Source organism: Erithacus rubecula (genome assembly GCF_903797595.1).
Source record: "Erithacus rubecula genome assembly, chromosome: 2".
NCBI lineage: Eukaryota > Metazoa > Chordata > Aves > Passeriformes > Muscicapidae > Erithacus > Erithacus rubecula.
In genome coordinates, this window is record NC_136685.1 from 1,863,913 (window position 1) to 1,884,932 (window position 21,020).

At 41.6% G+C, this 21,020-nt stretch overlaps 1 protein-coding gene across 1 annotated transcript in view; it reads right to left on the bottom strand.

The window, feature by feature from the left end:
* The window catches only part of KIF13B (kinesin family member 13B), a 113,915-nt gene that overhangs the window by 12,633 nt on the left and 80,262 nt on the right, over positions 1 to 21,020 (bottom strand). The window contains exons 25-38 of the mRNA XM_079298190.1: positions 20,738 to 20,872; positions 18,217 to 18,246; positions 17,547 to 17,646; positions 17,099 to 17,225; positions 15,740 to 15,795; positions 14,711 to 14,835; positions 13,403 to 13,579; positions 10,899 to 10,991; positions 9,558 to 9,710; positions 8,606 to 8,683; positions 8,056 to 8,109; positions 7,224 to 7,244; positions 1,342 to 1,459; positions 422 to 555 (exon numbers count right to left, since the gene is read on the bottom strand). Coding sequence (XP_079154316.1) covers positions 422 to 555; positions 1,342 to 1,459; positions 7,224 to 7,244; positions 8,056 to 8,109; positions 8,606 to 8,683; positions 9,558 to 9,710; positions 10,899 to 10,991; positions 13,403 to 13,579; positions 14,711 to 14,835; positions 15,740 to 15,795; positions 17,099 to 17,225; positions 17,547 to 17,646; positions 18,217 to 18,246; positions 20,738 to 20,872 — 1,401 coding nt within the window. The remainder of the gene's footprint in view (positions 1 to 421; positions 556 to 1,341; positions 1,460 to 7,223; positions 7,245 to 8,055; positions 8,110 to 8,605; positions 8,684 to 9,557; positions 9,711 to 10,898; positions 10,992 to 13,402; positions 13,580 to 14,710; positions 14,836 to 15,739; positions 15,796 to 17,098; positions 17,226 to 17,546; positions 17,647 to 18,216; positions 18,247 to 20,737; positions 20,873 to 21,020) is intronic.

Here is a 21,020-nt window from a genome sequence, read left to right on the forward strand (position 1 = left end):
AGCAACTGCCCCAAGTGCACAAGAAAAGCTGGTAAAAGGTGACATGAGATGGAGCAAGGGCTGGGAGGGAGGGGATATGAAATAAGGAATTAAAAATAGAATTACATTTTCCTCCTGGCAATACACAAACAACACTAAGTGCCCTTCATAAATTTCACCATTGTTGCTGCAAGTGGGAGGCCCATAAATCACCCTGGGAGTGGGAGCTGGCACTTGTAAAAAGCCAAGTGGGCTGAGTGTGTGTCAATAAGTTCCAGCAGCTCCACTACCCCTGGGCAGGATGGAGGGGAAATGGATCATCAGCCTTTGCTGTGCCTAAGAGCTTGGTTTGCTCTGCCACAACTTTTCTGCAAAAGCTCTCTGCCAGCAGGCCCAGCAGCACTCACCAATATTGGATTTTGTGGGTGATTTAAGGCTTTACCTGCTGTGCTAAAGGGGAGCTCTGCCTGCCCTTCTTCTCATCTCTAACAGGGAACAGGGACTTGAGCAGCTTTGGCATCTGAGGCACAAAGGACTTGACAGGATTCAGGTAGGAAGCAGCCAGGCTACCAATACCTGTTGGGGAAAATATATTAATACATGAAAAGAGTTATTCCTTGGAGAAAGAGGAAAAAAAAAACCAAAAACAAACAAACAACAAACCCAAAGCTGACCCCAAACCATCTATAAAAAATTTAAAGAACTTCTTTTTAGTCTAAGATGACTTCTGTGGGCAAAGAATTAGCCAAGGGAAAGCACTCTCTGACTTTTTGTGACACTCAGGAGTTGCAGTGACTTCATCCCAAATTCAGGAAGTTCCCTGAGCTGTAGGAGAGACCTTCCCTGATCAGGAGTTTCCTGAGCCCTTCCCTGGATCAGGAATTTTCTGAGCCTTTCCCTGGATCAGGTTTTTGACTCCTTCCTTGGATCAGGAGTTTCCTGAGCCCTTCCCTGGATCAGGAATTTTTTGAGCACTTGCCTGGATCAGGAATATTCTGAGCCCTTCCCTGGGTCAGTTTTCTGAGCTCTCCCCTGGATCAGGAATTTTTGAGCCCTTCCCTGGATGAGGATTTTTCTGAGCCCTTCCTTGGATCAGGATTTTTCTGAGCCCTTCCTTGGATCAGGATTTTTCTGTGCCCTTTCCTGGATCAGGAATTTCCTGAGCCCTTTTCCTGGATCAGGGATTTCCTGAGCCCATCCCTGGATCAGGAATTTCCTGAGCCCATCCCCAGATCAGTTTCCTGAGCTCTCCCCTGGATCAGGAATTTCCTGAGCCCTTTCCCTGGATCAGGAATTTCCTGAGCCCATCCCTGATCAGTTTGCTGAGCTCTCCCCTGGATCAGGATTTTCCTGAGCCCCCACCTGGATCAGCAGAGTGGTTTTGCTGCCCAGGGCCTGGCAGGGAGGTTCGAGATGGGCTAATGCCTCTACTGGAGTTTGTGGCACCTTGGGACACATCTTGCTGACTCTCCCATCGACCCTAGAGGGAGAAAAAAAAAGATTTTTTTCCAAGTTAGCACAAGAGCAGGAGCACAGCAAACCTCCCACACCCTGCACAGCCCCTCTGCCAAGCTCAGAGTGCCAGAGCTGAGCAAAGACCCTTCCCCAGAGGTGCTTTTAGTTGGCAAACCCAGCCCTGCAAAGATGAGCACCCTCAGCATAAAGGCACAGAAAAAGTTTATTTCTAGAGCTCATAGCTGTAAATATTTCACTCACTTGTGCTGCTGTGTTTTGGAAGCTGAGTATGTTACAACCAGGTGAAAAAGAGCATGGTGCTGTCCGCCCAAAATTCCTGAATATTTGGTGTATCTACCCAGGAGTAGTGGAAGCATTTCCCCCAGGAAAATGGGGGAGGAAAGAGCTTTAAACAAATAAAGGATGGATGATTGTGCCTGGAGTCAGAGAAAGGAGGAGCTGATCACATCAAAAGGAAGCAGCTGAGGCACTGCCAAGTTTTCTGACAGAAAAGGAAACAGAAAGTTGGAATATCCAAGCTCTGGACAGCAGCAGCCACAAAAAAAACTTAGGACAGTTAAGGTTTTGGAGGTGAAATAAAATTATTTTGAGCCTGATGCAGATGAGGAAGAAACAGGGACAGAGATAAGAGCAGCTCCTTTGCCTTCTCAGAATCCCAGGGTTCTCAGGCTGGGATTTCCCATGGATCCCACACCACTCTGAACACCAGGGGTGATTTCTCTTGCTTTTACAAAGATTCATTTTTCAAAGATTCACAGCCAGAAAGTGGCTCAGTGACAAAACCTCTTGGCTAACAGAAAAACCTCAGGCCACTGTTTCACATCAGTGTGTGAGCATCAAGAATCCACGTGTCAAAATCAGTTTTTTTATTAATTCTCTCATCATGCTAGGTAAAATAATTTATTAATTCATCTGCAATAGTTACTCCAAGTGACTGGCCAGCGTGTGTCTCTGCTGGAATTTTCATGTGGATTTCAGGGTTTGGTTTTGCTTCACCAAATTGAGTGTGCAGAGCTGGAAATGAAACCAAAATTTCATGGGGTTGTCCTGAAATAGGGAGGCACACATGCAAAAGAAAAACTGCCACAGCAGGTTCTTCTCATTCCCATAATTTACAGCAGACCTGAAGGCAACTCAGCACCCATTTATGAGCCCCTGGGTAAAACAGTCCAGTCTCAGACTCTTTAAGAAGTCTCAGGGTTCTGTAGGAAAGGGTTGTCCTGTTCAAGTGCCAAAATGATCTCAGGATGATCTTGCAAAGCTTCACCTTTCCACAATCAGAGGTTGCAAACTGATAAAAACTGAAATCTAATCCCATTTGTCCTTTTTTTTTTTAGTAAAGAGTTTTGCTATGCCTGGATTTTGTTATACACCTGAATTTTGTTTGTGTTTTAAAAGATGTAACAGGAAGAGAAATACTTCCCCAGTAAAATGGTGCAAGGACCTGCTGCACCCCAGACCCTAAGTTTCATGTATTTTTTCCTAAAGGAAGAGGGGGAAAATGTGCTTTTCCAACAAACTCCCCACTGTTGGATGCAAGGAATTAATCTGACCTTGAACATAAAAATGACAGGCAGCCAAACTAATCTTAACTGGAACTTGAAGTCATGAATGTTTCACAAATAATAAATAAGCCAGGAGAGGAGGAATAGATTTCTCCAATGGGCTGAAGGTCATGGTGAGCAGCCCAGGGCAAGAATCATTTCCACTTGGATCTATAAGTCAGCCCCAGGGAAGCTCTCCTGCTTTGAATAGCAAATAACTTCACTTGGGCAGAGCAGGACCTGTCCCCAGCCCTTCCTGCTCTGCCCATGTCCATAACCTCCAATTCCAGAATTATCTTTGACCTGCAACTCACTGATGTCTGACACACACCCAAGAGTCTCATCTGAGGCTGAAAATTCCACCAAATGCTTCCATGAAATCATCTTTGCTATTTCTTTTTTTTTTTTTTTTTTTTTTTGTGTTTCTATTAGTTCAAATTTCTCTCAGGTGGCCTTATCATATGCAGAGACTAGTAAAAAATAGAGATTCAAACCAAATAGCACAAGATTCAGAATAATCTTGAAATATTGGCTTTGTTGCCTCTGGCCTAGTCTGCCATCAGCCTGTTGGCATTGGATTAGAAAAAAAAGAGCTACAGGAGAGTGAAAAGCATCTGAAAAGTTCATTTTTGGAGAATATAGAGCTTGATTAGTGATCCTTTTGGATCTTGAGTGTTCCACTTAAAGTCAAATTGATCAAGGTGACACTTGAGCCAAGGTGATCTTGAGCCAAGCCCAAGTGGTTGTAGAGACCACAGGAAAAGAAGAAAAAGAATATTATGAATACTCAAGAGTGTTGTAGCTTACTAGAACAGGGACTCAGTGCAGGTAAAGAGCAACTAAATAATTTTCTGAGTCATGATCTGTTGAGTCAGAAGTGCCCTTCACTGTTCCAAGAGAAAAATGATTTCAGGCAAGTATCTTGATTTTCTAGCCCTGTTTGGGGAATGCTGAAAAAATGGAGCAGCAGTAAGAACCAGCAGAACAATTTCAGAATATTCACCCTACACAGAAAGAATGGCAGCATTTGGTGACTTTTTCTGTAGGAAAAGACTTTTTTTTTTTTTCCTTAGGATCTTTCAGAAATTTTGCTTCAGCCTTAATACTATGGATGACTACATTTCCTAAATCATGTTAAGGATTTTGCCAGGCTAAATGGAGTGAAGGTCCTGAGAACAGGAATGAGAAAAGGATTTGTGTGGTTTTTTACTTAAGGCATGTTGGGTTTTTGAATGACACCTGCTTTGGAGAGAGGGCAGAGATCTTTTAGCCTGAAGGTCAGATTTGTGACCCTCAACTCTGAGATGACAACAAACCATCAAAATTAGATTAATCAGGGCAATGGGTGGAGAAACACTTGGAAAAGAAAACACTGGCAACAACTGGAAGTGTCAACTACTGTGCAGAGGGAAAAAGTAATTCATGAATGATTTTTTTAAATTGGATTGAAAGCTAACCCATGTCAATCTCACTAAAATTAAAATAAAAATAACTATTAACTATATTAATTTGATGAAGTTCCCCAGTTTCCCATCTGGATGTCATACAGCATTTTCCCATGTGCATTCACCAACTGCACCAGTACAAGTTTTAAGTCTATTCTTCTTATTATTATTATTTAAGTGCTGTGAATCTTTTCTCTTTCAAGGAGGGTGGTGAGAGAAAGAGAGGAAGCTTATAAATCATTTGCCCAGAGGAGTCATTGTTTCATGAATATATTTGCTCTCTGCCAAGTGACCAAACAGAGGTCAAGTGATTTAATTTAACAAATCAAAGTAGCCACCAGAAGAATGCAGGTCCCTTGATGTGTTTTAATGCAGAGCTGGTTTATTTTTAAAACACCTTCTCCTTCTCTTCCTCTGCCTTCCCTTCTTTCACATATCATCCATGGAAAACCCCTGGTGAATTTATTTATTTAATTCATTTATTTCATGAATTTAATTCATTTAGGGTAGGTAGGGATGATCACTACCTAAGTCATCTGGAGGTTTTACCTGACAAATCTTTCCTTGAAGTTGACAGACCATTAAAATGCAGCCACTGGGTAAGAGAAATGAATAGTTCTTGTGTTTTATTATTTCAGCAGTTAGGAAAAGGTGACCATGGAGCACTGAAATACAAGCAAACAGCTGGGACACACAGCTGGGACAAAAGGCACTTGTTCTCATGAACAGCAGGATTATTTGAGTTCAATCTACATGGTATCAATTTGCTGGAAAAAAAAACCAACTCTGGTTCCCAGAAAAACCTGAAGGTTGAATGGCACCATCTTGTCTTACTTGGATTTTCAGCTACAAATATTGGTCCTATGGGAAAGGAAGGACACCTGCCCAAGACAAAATGGTCTTGTCAGAGGTGTTTTAAGAGCAACTCATGATATTTTTCATCAATATGTGATTTAGTCCGATCTGTAAAACACCTCAGAGGTGCCTTCCACTCATTGTGTCCCTGATTCATCCAGTTTAGTGTCAACTCAGTTTTTAAATTCAGCATCCAACTGAATTAAATTTCCAACCAGAGCCCCCTTGAACATGAAAATTCACCCCCTGCATCTGATATCCAGACTAAGACACTCAATACCCCTGCACCACCTGATGTGCAAGGAGAAATCAAACTCATCTTCACTCTGCCCATATCACATCTGCAGTGATAACAGGAGTAAAAATTGCCTTTTTCTTATTTAAGCAAGCAATCCTAGAGGTGAGGCCATGTGCAGTCCTGCTGATAATATGAAAAAGTCCATAAAACTCTTCTGAAGCAAATCCAGAAATTAAAAATTCCCAGTGGTGACTCAAACATTTCCCAGGAATGCACAGGAATGAGACTCAGGAGCCCTTCCCACAAAGCTAAAAATCCCTGATAAAGGCAGCAGGGATGCAAAGAATAACAGAGAGAGAAATAAAGTAAAAAGTAAAGGAATTAAAGTTAAGGAGAGGAATATTCTGGAATGTGCCAAGGGCTCCCATCAATATTCTGCACCCATTCAGGTGCTGTTACTGTCCTGTGATTAAATCACTTGTTTGGGATAGGGTTATTATAATAAACAACACCCAATTCCTGCTAAAATAACAATAAAATAACAATCCATGACTGCTGGAGAAAACTTCTTTGCCACCAAATTTCTCATCAAGGGATAAAAGCATCCAGCTTAACCAAAACTCTGCCTATCAAACCATTCCCAGGTGTTTTATGCTAAAATGGGCAGGACTGATCTCACCAGTGAGCTTTGGGATGTCCCTGTGCCATGTCCCATGGACACAGGATTTGTTATTTAAGGATTTATTCAATATTTCACTGGGATTCCAAAAGCTTTTGCTCTCCTTCCAATTGAAACTGGATCATTGCATGACAGAACAGTTTGGGTTGGGAGTGTTTCCAGATCACCTAATTCCACCTCCCAGCCATGAGCAGGGACACTTCCACTAAGCCAGGCTTTGCCAAGCCCAGTCCAAGGTGGGCTGGAACCAGAAATTCATCCCAAACCAGGAATTCCCAGCTGGGGAGGCAGCACCTCCATGTCCTGAGGAACAAGTGCCTTGGATTGAAGCTCACTGCAAGCAAGGGGAGCAGCTCCACCACCTCAGCCCCACAGAGTCTGCCAGCAACCACAGCCAAGAGCTGCAAAAGCTCATGCAAACCACTGCCAGTAATTCCAGCTAACCAAAGTTTGGGAAAAGGGGTCATTCCTCTTCAAGCACTAACACAAAACTAAGGAAAAGCATGTTTTCCATTGGCCCAGTTATTGTTTTAAAGTCATTTGTTCATAGAAATCATGAGTTGCTCACACTGAACTATAAAAACCATAAAGCCTGAGCAAGATTTGAGAGAAAGTCTCAACATTTATCTCATCTCCAGGCTGATTTTCACTGGCAGATATTTAAATATTTGCTTGCTTTCATGTCTGATTTTTTTTCAGCTAAGAGGGGGTTGTTTCTGAGATGACTTCACCTTGTCCAAAAATCTATGAGAAATGGCACTGAACAGCTCCAGCTCTGTAAGAAACCATCAGATGCACCCAAGGAGAAACATTCTCTGCTTTGTACCCATTCACACTGCATTAATGACAGGATTTCAATGGAAAAACTCTTTTGCTCTGTGCTATGCAAATGAGGCACCACCAGCAGCATCTTCAAAGCAGGAAATAAAAGCATGTGAGTGAGCAAAATCAACTTTATAGTGAGATAAATTTATTATCCCACTCATTAGGTGGACCTAATGCATTACCTCTGCTGGGACCTTTGGACTCTGAAACATGCAATGAGAAAAATCATTGAGGGAAAGGGAGGAGAAAAACAGAAATCATTAAGAATCCTAATCTTTAATTTTTGCTTTAAAAACCTCACAACATTGAAACACCCCACAGTTCTCTCCAAACAGAAGCTGCTACCAACACTTTATCACCTGCACATATTTTAGCATTCTCTCCATGGATCAGATGTAGCAGATTTAGCAACCAATGCTGGAGCACTACATCAAAATTCTATTATTCTGTGCAACTGCATTATGCATTAAAATGCCTTGTCACCACCAGATTCTCCCCCTCAAAATGACTCCACGCTTGCTGGGCAGAATATCTATCAGGAGGAGATCCTTCAGTTGATCTAGGATATGGAAAATAAGCTTCAATTTAATTTTTCACCTTTTAAAGAAAATGCTTTGGGTCTACACTGGTGTTTTTAAGGAGTGAAATGGGCTGAATTATCACCCACCACAAGTTTAGGACCACTGGGAGCTCAGGGACTTTCTCCACAGCCTTTCTTCTGTCCAGAGGTGGATTTGAACTGACATACAGACCCAAACCTCTTCCTTTCTCCCAGAATTTTCCCCTCCATCTAGGTGAAAGCTCTGGAAGAGCTCTTAAGCTGGATAATGCTCCTGAGCATCCCCAGAGAGGTCCAGAGCATCACACCCAAACCTATTTCTGTCCCAAGGATTCAGAAGCACATGGAATGGCTCATTTTTCAAAGATATTTCCCATTTATGCTCCTGATCACTGGTAGAGTAGAGTAATTTGCTTTTTTTTCTCAGTTTCCCCAGGAGATGTACAGATACTCACCCTGTTACTGCTCAGGTTATAAGGGGGGGCTAAATCCTGGCGGCTTGCAGAAAGCTGCAAGAGTTAAAAGAAGCAGGATTATTTCTTAATAAGAACTTTAAAAAATTTGTAACTATGCCTCTTGATTAGTAATGCTGAAAAGAAATAGTTTTGAGATTAAGGCAGAATCAAAATCCAAGAAATTAAAGGTGAGAATTTAATTCTTAACCTGGAAGAGGCAGAATTTGACACGGGTTTGATAACCAGTCCTATCAAATGATTCCTTTCCAAATTTTGAGCAGCTGAAATCTCATTTTTCTTATGCACAACACTGGTACAAAGCTTAAGTTCAGCATACACTTGCAACTGATTTAACCCCTTCTGAAGCAAACGAGAGAAAAAAAAAAAATCTCTTCAACTTGGAAATAAAAAATCTCCAGTGCTCAGAAAAAAAAAAAACAAAAATGGGACAGAGGGGTCAAAAAGAAGGAAATTCATTGCTCTATTCCATGATTGCAGGACCTGGGAATGAAGAGAGGAGCTGCTGGAGATGCCAGCAGGGAAAACTCACCCGATTCACGTTGGGGGAGCTCAGGCTCCTGCGGTAGAGTTTTCCTTTCCCCATCAGCTGCTCCTTTACAGCCACTTCCTGGCAGTCCCAGGGAACAAAACAAAGAAAAGAAATGTATTTGGCATGAATGAAAGCTTTGATTGTCCCAGGATGGCTTTGTCTATATAAGTAAAATGTTTCTAAGCTGCCTGGTGTCTGTAAAGTTTACACAGCTAAAATTATGAATGGATAAATTGTAACATCTGGTATTTTGCTGATTGGCACGTGTAAGATTTTGCAGCTAGTCTTGATTCTAAGAGATGACAGAGATGCAAAGACTCTCCTAGCTGAGCTCCTATTTTAATCCTTTAAACTAATTATAAATGACAGGAAACTTGCTTTCAATATTTAAAGTGCATCACACTTCCCTGTGAATTTATAGTGGGCAGGCACAAGCTCCAACTTGTTTTGCATAACTTTTCTCTTTGTGCTTGCATAATTTATATCCAGGAGAACAATCTTCAATAAATGTTTTCCTCTCCTGTATTTTTCCTGGTAAACAGATCAAGTTATAGTAGTTAAAATTAACCCAATCAATGTCTATTTTTTTTATTGGCAGGATGGCTTTGGTGAATTCAAAGTAGAATATGGGCAAAATGACAACAATTCTACTGGCAACTGCAGAAACTATTGCTAAAGCTTCAGAAAGCAAAAGCTGAGACCACACAACTCCTTTTCCTGAAGCAGAATTAGCAGTGAACAGCTTTTAAAATCAAACTTCCCAGAAGTGTGCCCTGAGCAGAGAACTCCCAGCCCATCCCTGCTGGAGCTGAGCGAGGCCATCTCTGTCTCCCTGCCCCTTTGGCACTGTGGGAGGCTGAGCTGTGCACTGGGGTGGTTCTGGGGGTGCTGGGCAGTCTGTGTGCTCTCAGCAGGATGTTTGGGGTGCACACACTGCTCTCAGGGTGCAGACCTGGCGCAGCCTGTCCAGGGTCAGGATGTTCTCCACGGCCAGGACGCTGCGCAGGTATTTCTCAATGTAGGCTTCAGAGTCAGCTGAAGCTGCATCTTCCACGTTTGCTGCCATCCTGGCCAGTGCCTCCCTCTCCTCAGCCCCTTGAGCATCCTGGGGGAGGCAAAAAGAGAGGGGAAGCATTTTAAAATAAACCCCCAAATCTCCCACATCACTCCCCGGAGAAAACGTGTTTTCAAACCACACGGCAGCAGCTCAGCACTGCTTGTCCTTCAGCTCAGGGTAGATGAGAATCATGGAATAGTTTGGGTTGGAAGAGACCTTAAAACTCATCTCTGCCATGCACAGGAACACTTCCCACCACCCCAGGTTGCTCCAAGCCTTGTCCAACCTGGCCTTGGACACTTCTGTGGATGGGGAGTCCAGAACCTCTCTGGGCAATCACTGCCTCACCACCCTTGGAGAAAAGGATTTCTTCCTAATATCTATTCTAAATTTCTTCCTAATATCTATTCTAAATTTCTTCCTAATACATAATCTAAGATTCTGTTCCAAATAAACACCTTGTGCCATGCAATCTGCACAGGTGCCCCTGTCACAGACATCTCAAGCTGTACGTGGTTATTGTTCTGAGGCTTTTTGGGTTCTTTCTGAGAGTCTCACAGTAAGACATTGCCATTAATTAGCAAAAGGGCTGCATTCAGATATTTCATAATTAAAAAGTGCTCGAGCACATTTGGGGCATTATCTAACCTGAGAGGAAAACAAAATTTCAAGTGAGTTGCAAGAAGAAAAAAAAATAGAACACTGCCTGAGAAGCATTTCAACAGAGAGTGCAAAATGCAGCAGAACATGAAAGAGCCAGGCAGCAATCAGAGTTTTGGCTCTTCATGTGTTAATGTTTTCATAAGTGCTCTGATAGAGCATCTCTCTGGAAGGAAAGAATTAGCATCTAACTGGGAATATGCTCAGGAATCAAGAGTTGCATAAAGACATTACTGAGAAAAAGCCACTTTGTTATTTTTTTTCCACAGATTCTCATGCTCCCTGCAGCAGGCACTTCACCTGCCCATTTTTCCTCCCTTTTTTTTTTCCTCCCTCTCTCTTCAAACTGCCTCTTCAAGGACCTGAGCAAATAGATGCTCACTCAACAAAATACACAGTGACACTGATAAGACAGAGGTTGCTGCTAAGTCACAGCATGTAAAGGAACAGGCTCCATCTTTTACAAACCACAGTTTATGCTGGCACCAGCAAGAGCCAGCACACTCAAAACCATGGGGGAAAAGCACAAAATTAGAGACTCTTGGCCAATTTGAGACACTCTGATTCTTTATTCACCTCTGGGATGTTGGAGACTATCTCAAAAGTGACACCACAGCCAGGGATGGAACTTCGGGGGGACATTCTTCGGAGGAAGCTCTGTGCAAAACCCTGTGGGGGAGGAAACATGAGGAAAATGTGAATTAACAGATTCCAGCTGAAATAAACACAGTTTACAATGCAAGAAGCCCAAACTCCAAAGTTTAACCAACAAATACATAAGAGCTGAAAATTTCAACTTGGAAAAAAATCATTTGCTTGCTTATTGTAGATACAGAGAAGGATTCCTTCCTTCCTTGCAAGGTGACTGTTTCACCAAGCATCAGCTGCTTTTAGAGGTGGTTTTTTTTTTTTTTTCCTGACAGAGCCCTAGGTGACTTGTCTTGAATATTGACAAGTACAGACATTAAATTCTTGACCAAAGAGATCGTTATGAAGAATGATTTAAGGGGCATGGTCATTGTTTATGCTGACTTGGCGCCTTGCAGGGTTAAGAACTGGACTGTTGAATTAATGCAGGGATGAGTCATTCAAAGATGCTGCTGAGACAAACTCCCAGGAAAGGTTATTGACAGGGGTTTTTAGAAAAAAAACAGCAAGAAAGCCCAAGATTCTGTGTCGAATGGAAGTAAAAAATGGCATTGACTAAATCTGTGGAAAACAGAATTGATGAAGGCTTCACCCAATTGTGATTATTGGCACCTTCAATTGATCTCTTCAGTACAGTCTCCCATTCCATGTGACAAAAAATTCACTGTTCTTCCCTTGCTGAGAAAAAGCTTCTGATGGAAGCACCAAGAGCTGGGGTTCTACTTCCAGCACTGGGAGTTGCCTACAGGGTTTCTGGGTGTGACCACACCTTTTCTCTTTGCTCTTGCTTCAGATTTTAACTACAGATGTGCAATCAGAATAACAATCCAGGCTTTCTGCTTTGTCATTATCACTGCCAGGGGAGGCTGGATTCTCAGACAGTGCTGAACAAACTCCTTCCTCCCCCATCATTCTCAGGATTTATATTATTTTCAGGGCATGATGCTGCAAATGGAATGACAACTTCACTGCCTGCCATTCATCAAACACCCTGCTCTCACCTACACATTATTGTAAGAGCACCAGCTGGAAAACATAAATGACCAAGAGTGATTAACACAAGGCATCTCTCCTCCAACTATTCTTAGCTGATTTCTAACTACCTGGAGGTATAAATACAAATGGTTAGCAACAATGTGTGAACTTAATATAGGGCTAGGGAAATACAGAAGTTCCTTTGTGCAAAATACAAACTCACAAGAAATTAACTCTTCTTTTTCTAGTGAGAAAGCTCTTAGGGGTTTAAGAGAAAAATTAATTTCTTAAAAACAAGCTATGTAATCACCCACAACACCAGGGATACTTGGTTAGCAAGTAATGGACATGGCTCAGCTGAGGCCTTATTAGCAGGTAATGAAAATGGCTTGTCTGAGGATTCAGGGCAAGAATCTAAGTGCTAAACTGCACTTATTAGCAAGGTCAGGCTGTAACAGCCTATTCATAAAACTGATACTACTGCAGCTAGAGGATGTGAAAGAAGGAAGAGGTGGTTAGTTTGTTGCTATACAGAGGATAGATGGAGTAGGTTTGCTGCTGAAAGGCAGTATATAGACATAGTTGATAAAGCAGGAGTGGTCATCTCATGCTTGCAAGAACCAATAGTAGGAGAGGCATATGTAACTGAAACCAATGAAATTATGCTAAATATGCTTAGTCATTGTATTTTGGATTATAAACATAGATGGTGCCTTTAATAAATCAAACTATGCTTTATCAATCACCTTGATTGGTTGCATATTTCCCTTGCCAAAGCTCCTCCACAAGTGGTGCCTGAACAGGGACACCCACAACACCAGGGACACCCTGGCAGCTCAAGGCCTGGCTGTCCCAGGGAGAGGAGAAGAGGCAAAGTGAGTGCTGGGGAGTGGAAAGGGCTGCAGGGTGAGTACCTGTCTGCCATAGAAAAACAAACTGTGTCATCACCCACAACACCCTGGCAGCTCAAAGCCTGGCTGCCCCAGGGAGGGGAGAAGAGGCAAAGTGAGTGCTGGGGAGTGCAAAGGGCTGCAGGGTATTTACCTGTCTGCCACAGAAAAACAAACTGTAATCACCCACAACACCCTGGCAGCTCAATGCCTGGCTGCCCCAGGTTGGGATAGGGGGACAGAAAAGACAATGTGAGTGCTGGGGAGTGCAAAGGGCTGCAGGGTATTTACCTGTCTGCCACAGAAAAACAAACTGTGTCATCACCCACAACACCCTGGCAGCTCAAAGCCTGACTGCCCCAGATTGGGATAGGGGGACAGAAAAGACAATGTGAGTGCTGGGGAGTGCAAAGGGCTGCAGGGTATTTACCTGTCTGCCACAGAAAAACAAACTGTAATCACCCACAACACCCTGGCAGCTCAAAGCCTGGCTCTCCCAGGCTGGGATAGGGGGACAGAAGAGACAATGTGAGTGCTGGGGAGTGCAAAGGGCTGCAGGGTATTTACCTGTCTGCCATAGACATTGACACAGATGCGTTTTCTCAGCACCAGCTGCATCTCTGCAGGGTGGCTGAGCTGGACTGTGGCTCTGACAATCAGGTAAACCCTCTCCTCTGCTGCTGTGCCCTTGCTGAGCTGGATGCAGTCGTGGACTGTGGAGTCCCACGAGGCTTCTGCTTTCACCTGCAAAAGGAGAGGGTGGGGAGGAAAAAAAAATAAAAATGTATCCTTTAATAAGCATAATTAGGTGTATAATTAACTGTAATTAATTAAGCATAATTAGCAAAAATACATAATACATAAATTCTGAGAGTCGGCTTCGCTCCCTGGGAAGAAAAAAAAAAAATCCCTGCACTTTAGAAGAGGCCATTTAAAAATCAAGATCAGTTTGCCAAATGAAGATGTTGGGATTAAAAATGCCAACTTGCTCCAACTCTGGAACGTTTCCTCTTGAAAAAAGATCTTTGAATACCCAGGATCATTGCAAATAAATTATAAAATATGCAGAAGTGCAGGACCATTTGGCCTAATTTATTAAGATAAACTAGAGAGCAACACAGATTGAAGTGGAAATCTTCCATCACACCACAAAAATTCTCTTGTCTGTATTCGAGAAATAACTTTGCTGAAGCATTTCTAGCAATACAGCAAAAGCTGGAATTTTTCTTCTTGCATGTTAAAATATAAATATCACTACACAGAAATGTAAGTATTACTAAACATTTTAATGGTTTATCTTCCAGCCATAAGACAACTGGCCTGGTATCCAAATTTTCAGGCTCTAAATACAAATCAGGACAAAAAAATATCCCTAAGAGGACATAAAATAATAAAGCAGGAATATACCAGGAATAAAGTTCTTCTGAAAAACAAAAAAGTTTCAAAGAAAGGAGCAAAATTTTAAGGAAAAAAAAAATAAGTCAGAGATTCTAAACATAATAGTAGAAATTATAAACCAACATTTGTAAAGTTGTGAAAATATGAGGATAATGAGTGTATCAAAGCAGAGGTCAAAATGTTAACAATTAAGATTATTTGGTTTTTCAGCAAGGGCCTTTGCACTCTGATTTGCTCAGAGGTTTTGCTTTGTTAAACACAAACTGAATATTTAGATTTGGAATGCTTGGATTTGGATGAAGGAAGATGCTTGAGTTTTACTCTTTTCCAAATCATGGTTATCCTCCTAGAGAACATTCCTTGAAAACACAGTTGCTGCATTATTTCTATGACATGTCTGATGTATTATTTTCACATGTGGACACAGAAAAAGAACAATTAAAAGAGTAAAATTCCCTGGTCTGCAGCATCCCTTACTTCACTGTCGTGGTGCTTCACAATCTGCAGCTCAAAGAATTCCTCCTCCTCCTCTGCCACCAGAGTAGCATCCCAACCTCCTGCCTCTGGGTCATCCAGGTTATCCTGGGAGCTGAAGTCATCAGCTGCAAGCAGGAGGGCATGTGGAAGGTGAGGAAACACAAAGCAATCACCTTTTTAAAAAGCATTAGCAAGTCATGAAATCACATTTTCATCCCCAGCTTGGCTACTTAGACTTCACCTATAAAATGAAAGCTGTGTTGTTCCACTAAAAAAAAAAATCCCATTTCTACAGAGGAAGTGTGCACAAAGATTTGGGGACACAGATTCAAATGTGCAGAAATCTCCCCCTGTGGCAAACACTCCTTCCTTGCCCACAGGTGGATTTTCAGTCTGAGCTCATTTGGCTGCTGTTAAGATAAACTGCTGGTTGAACAGAAAAAAAACTTTTAGATCATGACTGGCTGGGTTTTGAGAAGCTCAGCCTGTCCTGGCTGGATTCCCTCCCCAGGAATTATTAACCAGCTCCTCTCTGAATCCATTGGATGCATGGATGTGCTCTCCCAAAAAAATCAGAAGACTGCAGCCCAGCTCTCCTCACAACAGGCTGTGTCACCTCCTCCTTTCCTGACACTTCTCATCCCAATGTTAACCCTCATTTAAACAGCCCATCAAGGATTTATTTAATTGCAATGCTTTATTTAACTCCCTGGATTGCTTTGGGGCTGTGTCACCTTCTTGGTTCCAACTCCTCATCTTTGGCAGGAGCATGTGACAAATACACTGTTCAAACTGGATCTTGCACTGGGATGCTTTGAAACACAGGATCATCAAATCCTATTGTTCCTCTCATACATTTTTTTTTTTTTAAACACTAAACAATGTTTCAGGAAAAATTGGCACTTCTCCAATTAATCCACCTGCCATTCCAGGCTTTTGTTAATTTTAGGAGCTTGCTTCAATTCTGTAACAACACTGGCTGGACAAAGTTTGTTTTCAAATCACTCAGCCATCTTAAGAACCACTTACCATTCAAGTCAAGGAATATAACAGGAATGTGAGTTTCCATACCAGACACAGGAGTCCTAAAATACAAGACAGGGACAATGGTGGCATTTAAAGTAACACAGATTTACCCAGCACACGTCCCTGATGATCCAAAGCCCCAGGACATTGCATTCAGTCTGCAATTTTTAGCCAGACCATTGATAACCTTGCCAAGCCTCTTTATTTTAATTTACTGCTGCAGATTCCAAGAGACTCAAATAAATTAGTATTTCTTCTATATCAGCTCTCTTAGAATTATTATCTTCTTTGACCTCTCCTTTCTGAAGTGTTTTCTCTCTCTTAAATGCTAATAGCAAAATTAAGTTTATTTACTGTGACACACACATTCATGAAATGCAAAACCCTCTAGTGATAGCAGGGAAAATGAGGAATCAGAAAAGTCAGTCTCAAAGTTTTAAAATTAACACTGATGCTGCCACTCCACACAATTATTACTCTTTTTACAAAACATATATTGAAGAGCCCAAACTGATGGATTCATAGTGATCAAGAGCAGGCTGGAGTTTTATGTAATATATAAAGTGCTTGAATCATACAGAATATTTCCTCTGGTGCAAACCAGATTCTTCCTGGAACAAGTTTCCTGCAGCTCCACTGTTTTCAAACCTAAAGAAACACATTGATGGGAAAGTTGATGTGTTTCCAACAAGAACTTGGTATTTTTTTATGTTTCAGAAGCTCTGACAAACTTCAGCTTAAAACTCCATGACACTCAATTCCATCAATAAATACTTTTAGAGGTTTGCTCAGAGAAGATATTCAAGGAGTTGCAAACAACTGCAGATGAGTTTGGGGTGAAATCCCTGAATCCTTCTCTGCAGTTGTTGCTCACAGCTGATCCAGCACAGCAGTCTCAAGTCTAGTGCCCTCTACTATTTTTAATGTTCAGAAAATTACAAGGAACACTTGCTGACTAAACAGAGTTTGTTCTCAAACCAGGAGTGCAACAAAATGCTCCTGGAGGTGCAGTTTTATGATGAGAGGGCAGCCTTTTAAGTGAATGAACTAGGTAGTTAACATATGAGCTAATTTTTTTAAATGGTGAGTGCAGTGGTAATAAATATTGATTCCTTTTTTCAGAAGGTTATAATTACAGCCTGATCAATAACAGCACCGTTTACCAAACAGCATTTCTGGATTTCAGAGACACAACCTGATCAAATCATTTAAGCAAGAGGTCTAATTTTAACAACTTTGCTCATGCAGGGTACAGAGGCCAGACTGAGGATAAAAAAAAAAAAGAAAAATGGCCACAATCCAAAGTTAGGAATGGGCTGTGCATCATTTTTACATCTCTCCTATAGGAATGGGTGTTCCTACCACTCTGCTGGAGCTCCAGGGATCCCACTGCCAGCAGAAGGAACCATCACAGCATTCCTTTCTTCTGTGAGGGTCAGCCTCATCTCCAAAAGCTGAGCCTCCCGATCGGCGTCGTCTTCGCTTTTATCTGCAAAGCACCACGTGAGTCAGGACAGCAGAGCAGCTCCCAGTGCCTCTGGCACGTGGCAGTGATTTTATAGCACCCATGACAGAGAAAATCTGCTCTGCTCACAATCCAGCACAGACAGAAACACCCCAAAACAACAACAATTTCATAAAGGCTTCTCCAAGTCTACATCACCCCCCAAAAACCAAATTACTGCTGGGTTCAGAGATCCAGCTTTCCATGAACATTTCTTCTAAATCTGACAACATATTAATATAAAAAATGTCTGCTCACACCTCTCAACCTTTTACTGGGATTCCACTTTAGCAGGATTTTCCTTACCAGGTTTCCCCACGAGTTTCTGCAGCTGCTGATCCAGGTACTCCTGGCGCTTTGTTAAGGCACAGAGCCACTTGCGACGGAGCCTCTCCAAGTCCCTGTCCTAAACAAAAAAAAAAAAAAAAAAAAAATTAATATTAAATAAATTTAATTAAATTTGTTAAATATTGCCCCCAGAAAGCTGAAGTTTCCTGACTGTGGTTGACTCATTTTCTCAACCCTTCTGCTCATCCTACACCCAAGCAGAAGATAAGGAAGACACATCCAAACCCTTCAACTTTCCACATCTTATTTGAAGTATTTTTCTTGCCAACTCTTTAGCTTTTTTTTTCTTTTTTTTTCTGTACTACCCAGCTGAAAAAAACTCTTCATTTTATACAATTCCTTGCCCCCAGACTACTCCAAAACTCACTAACCACTGGAGCTGGAAACCCCAGTCCTCCACTCCCCTCAGTATTTAGCAGCCTCATGTCAGGAATCCATCCTTAACCCACACCACATCCCTCTGTTATGGCATCTGCAAATGTGCCCTTAAAATAATTTTTTCAAGTGTTCATGTCCTTTAAAAAGAAACCCAAAACACCTGACTATCCTTAAGAATATTCAGTTCCTCCTCTAAAGTGCTTTAATCTGAAAAATTCTGCATTTGTAGTAGAGAATTTTAAATTCTTACCTGATAACTGTCCATTTCATCCTCTTCTTCCTAGGCCAAAACACAAAAAAAAAGTCATTAATTATTTTTTTGACAGCAGAAAACACACTGAATGCAAAAGGCATTTTAAGCAATATTAAAAGTCTTACATAAAAATAAAAGTCTGAGTTTAGCAATGGCATAGTCACAGAATTAAAATACACTGATATCCCAAAGATTTGCTGCTATCCTATCATCTAAACACCAACCAGAGCAATCCAATAATTATAATGGAAAAATTCTCAGTAATGTAACTATTACAAGTCTTAATAATTGAAGGAAAGTGGAATACAAGAAAGAAAAAGCCTAAAACCTGTTGTTTGCTGCACAGCAAAGAAAAATGTTGTTTTACCTCTAAGAATTAAGTGTGAATGCTACAGCAAGGGCTGAAAAATCAAAGTCTGGTATAGAATCCCAGAATTCCAGAACTGTTACAGTTGGAAAAGACTTTTAAATTATTGAATCCAACCATCAACCAGCAGCACCACCATGAGCACTGAACCTCAAGTGTTACATTCACGTGTTTTTTGAACAATTCCAGGGATGGGGATTCTACAATTGCTCTGAGTAGCTGTGCCAGAGCTGGACAACCCTTTCCATGAAGGAATTGTTCCAAAAATCCAACCTGAACCTGTCCTGGAATAAATTAAGGCTGTTCCTGGGAGAAATCCTGATCCCACCTGGCTGTCTCCCCTTGTCAGGGAATTCCAGAGAGGAAAATTCCCTCTGGAGCCTCCTTTTCTCCAGGCTGAGCCTCTTTCCCAGCTCCCTCAGCTTCTCCTGGGGCTCCAAACCCTTCCCTGGACATGCTCCAGCCCCTCCAGATCTCTCCTGTCATGAGGAACTGCCCCCAAAACTGAGATGTGTGCAAATGACTGGAAGAACTGCAAAAAAAAATCTACTATATTATTAAAGAATTAGAACAGCAGCCACACCAATGGATAATGCAGAGGAGGAGGGACAATGCAGACCTTCAACTTTTTATTCCCATTATTTTCCAGTGGCTGACACCACTTTTAATTCTTGACCTTCATCCCAAGCAGAGCCACTTGCAAAGAGCACAACTGCCCCTCCTCACAGGAAATGGAAAAGGAATGAAGGCTCCAATCCTAAAGGAGTAATTACTTATCTAGTTAAGCAATAATGAGCCACCAGAGCCTACTTTTCTACCTTAATCATGAAAGCCAAAACTTAGCTAAGCTAAAATTAAAAAGCCATAGAGAAAAGGCATTTCCTTAGCTCAAGGTCTTTAGAAAATCTTTCACATTCCAGAGATACCTGATTTACCTAAGAGAAGGAAAATGATAATAAGAGGGACTAAAAATCCAGGTGTTGATGTCCGAATCCTATTGTAAGCCACAGGTCTCATAAATTCTGATTTTCAACAGCCCTTTCCCATGGAGGTTATCAGTGTCAGGCTGGTTTCTCTCTCTGAAGTTGGGTTTAAGTCTCTCTTCTTGACAGAATGTATTATTTTGGGGATAGCCAGCTCTGTGGGATCACTCTGAAACTGGTCAGTGGATCAGGAATTCACTGGGGAATAAATAAGGTGAGGCAGACAGGATGCTCCCCTGGGACTTGTCCCTACAGAACAGGCTGAAAGGGGCACTTGGAGGTTGTGGGTCAAGGAAAAACTTCAAGAATCAATCATTCTGTCCTAGAAGAGAAACTTGCTCCATTCAAAAGTTTCCTGGCTTTATAGGAAGGAAATGTGGGTATCAGGGGCTGCTGTGATGGAAAAGCTGAAGGGAGAAGCAGCAGGAGCATAATGGGGAATAACAGGAACAATCTGCCCAGGGTGCTGCTGGAAAGGTGGAAAGAATTCCCATTTTTGTCCCCCAGACACAAAATAGGAAAGGACTGCCCCAGTTAGGAGAACAGAAACCCCAAGTACTTCAGAGCTCAAAGGAAAAGCCATCCTGATTAAGCAAAAAAAAAGGGAGCAGAAGTGGATTGGATCATACTCTGTCAATAGGGTGAATATTTTGGGATAAATATTTTGGGATACATATTTTGGGATAAATATTTTGGGACATCTACTTTTCTTTTTTTAGCTGGCCTTGTCTCAAGCAGGAGAGCAAATCAAACAAGTTCAGGGATTTGTTCTGCTGCACCAGATTTTGGATTTGCCAGCTCCAGGGAGTCACAGAATTCTCATTTATCTGCTGAGGGGGAAAAAGTCAAAGTGCGCCAGTTTGAATTTTTAATTTAAATACTTTCAATTAATTTTTATTTTGAATACTTAAAATTGCTTTTCATGTGTAATATTTGAAGTAAAATCTACAGGAAGTACTCCTAATGGATTTTAGGAATGTTTGTATTTTCTTTTCTCCTTTGAGTGGTATATTAAGGCTGTGCTGCTTCCAAATATAGGAAAAAACACCCAATCAAAACCAGAAGAGACATAAAACATCTTACAAGTGTTATTTCTGCCACGGAAAATAATTCCCTTTATGCTTTCCACCTCTTGGAGATAGCTGACAGTAAATATTCAGAGTTTTACCTGATAATTTTGAGACTTGGCATGTTTGATTTGAACACAGCCAATGCCAACAGATAATATGGATTCCTCCATCAGTGGCAAGGTCCCAGATTCCTGCACAGATTTCACTTCAACCTGGATTCGTCGAGATTGCCCCTGTCCAAAAGAACAATTTGAAATGCTTGTTTAAAATAAATGAATATACAGTGATGAAAGTTTAATTCCACAGAGACCTCTACTGGCAGCCATTGGCAAGGAGTATTATATTTTTCTTTTGGGAAGAACAAAGTGCTGCAATCCCAAT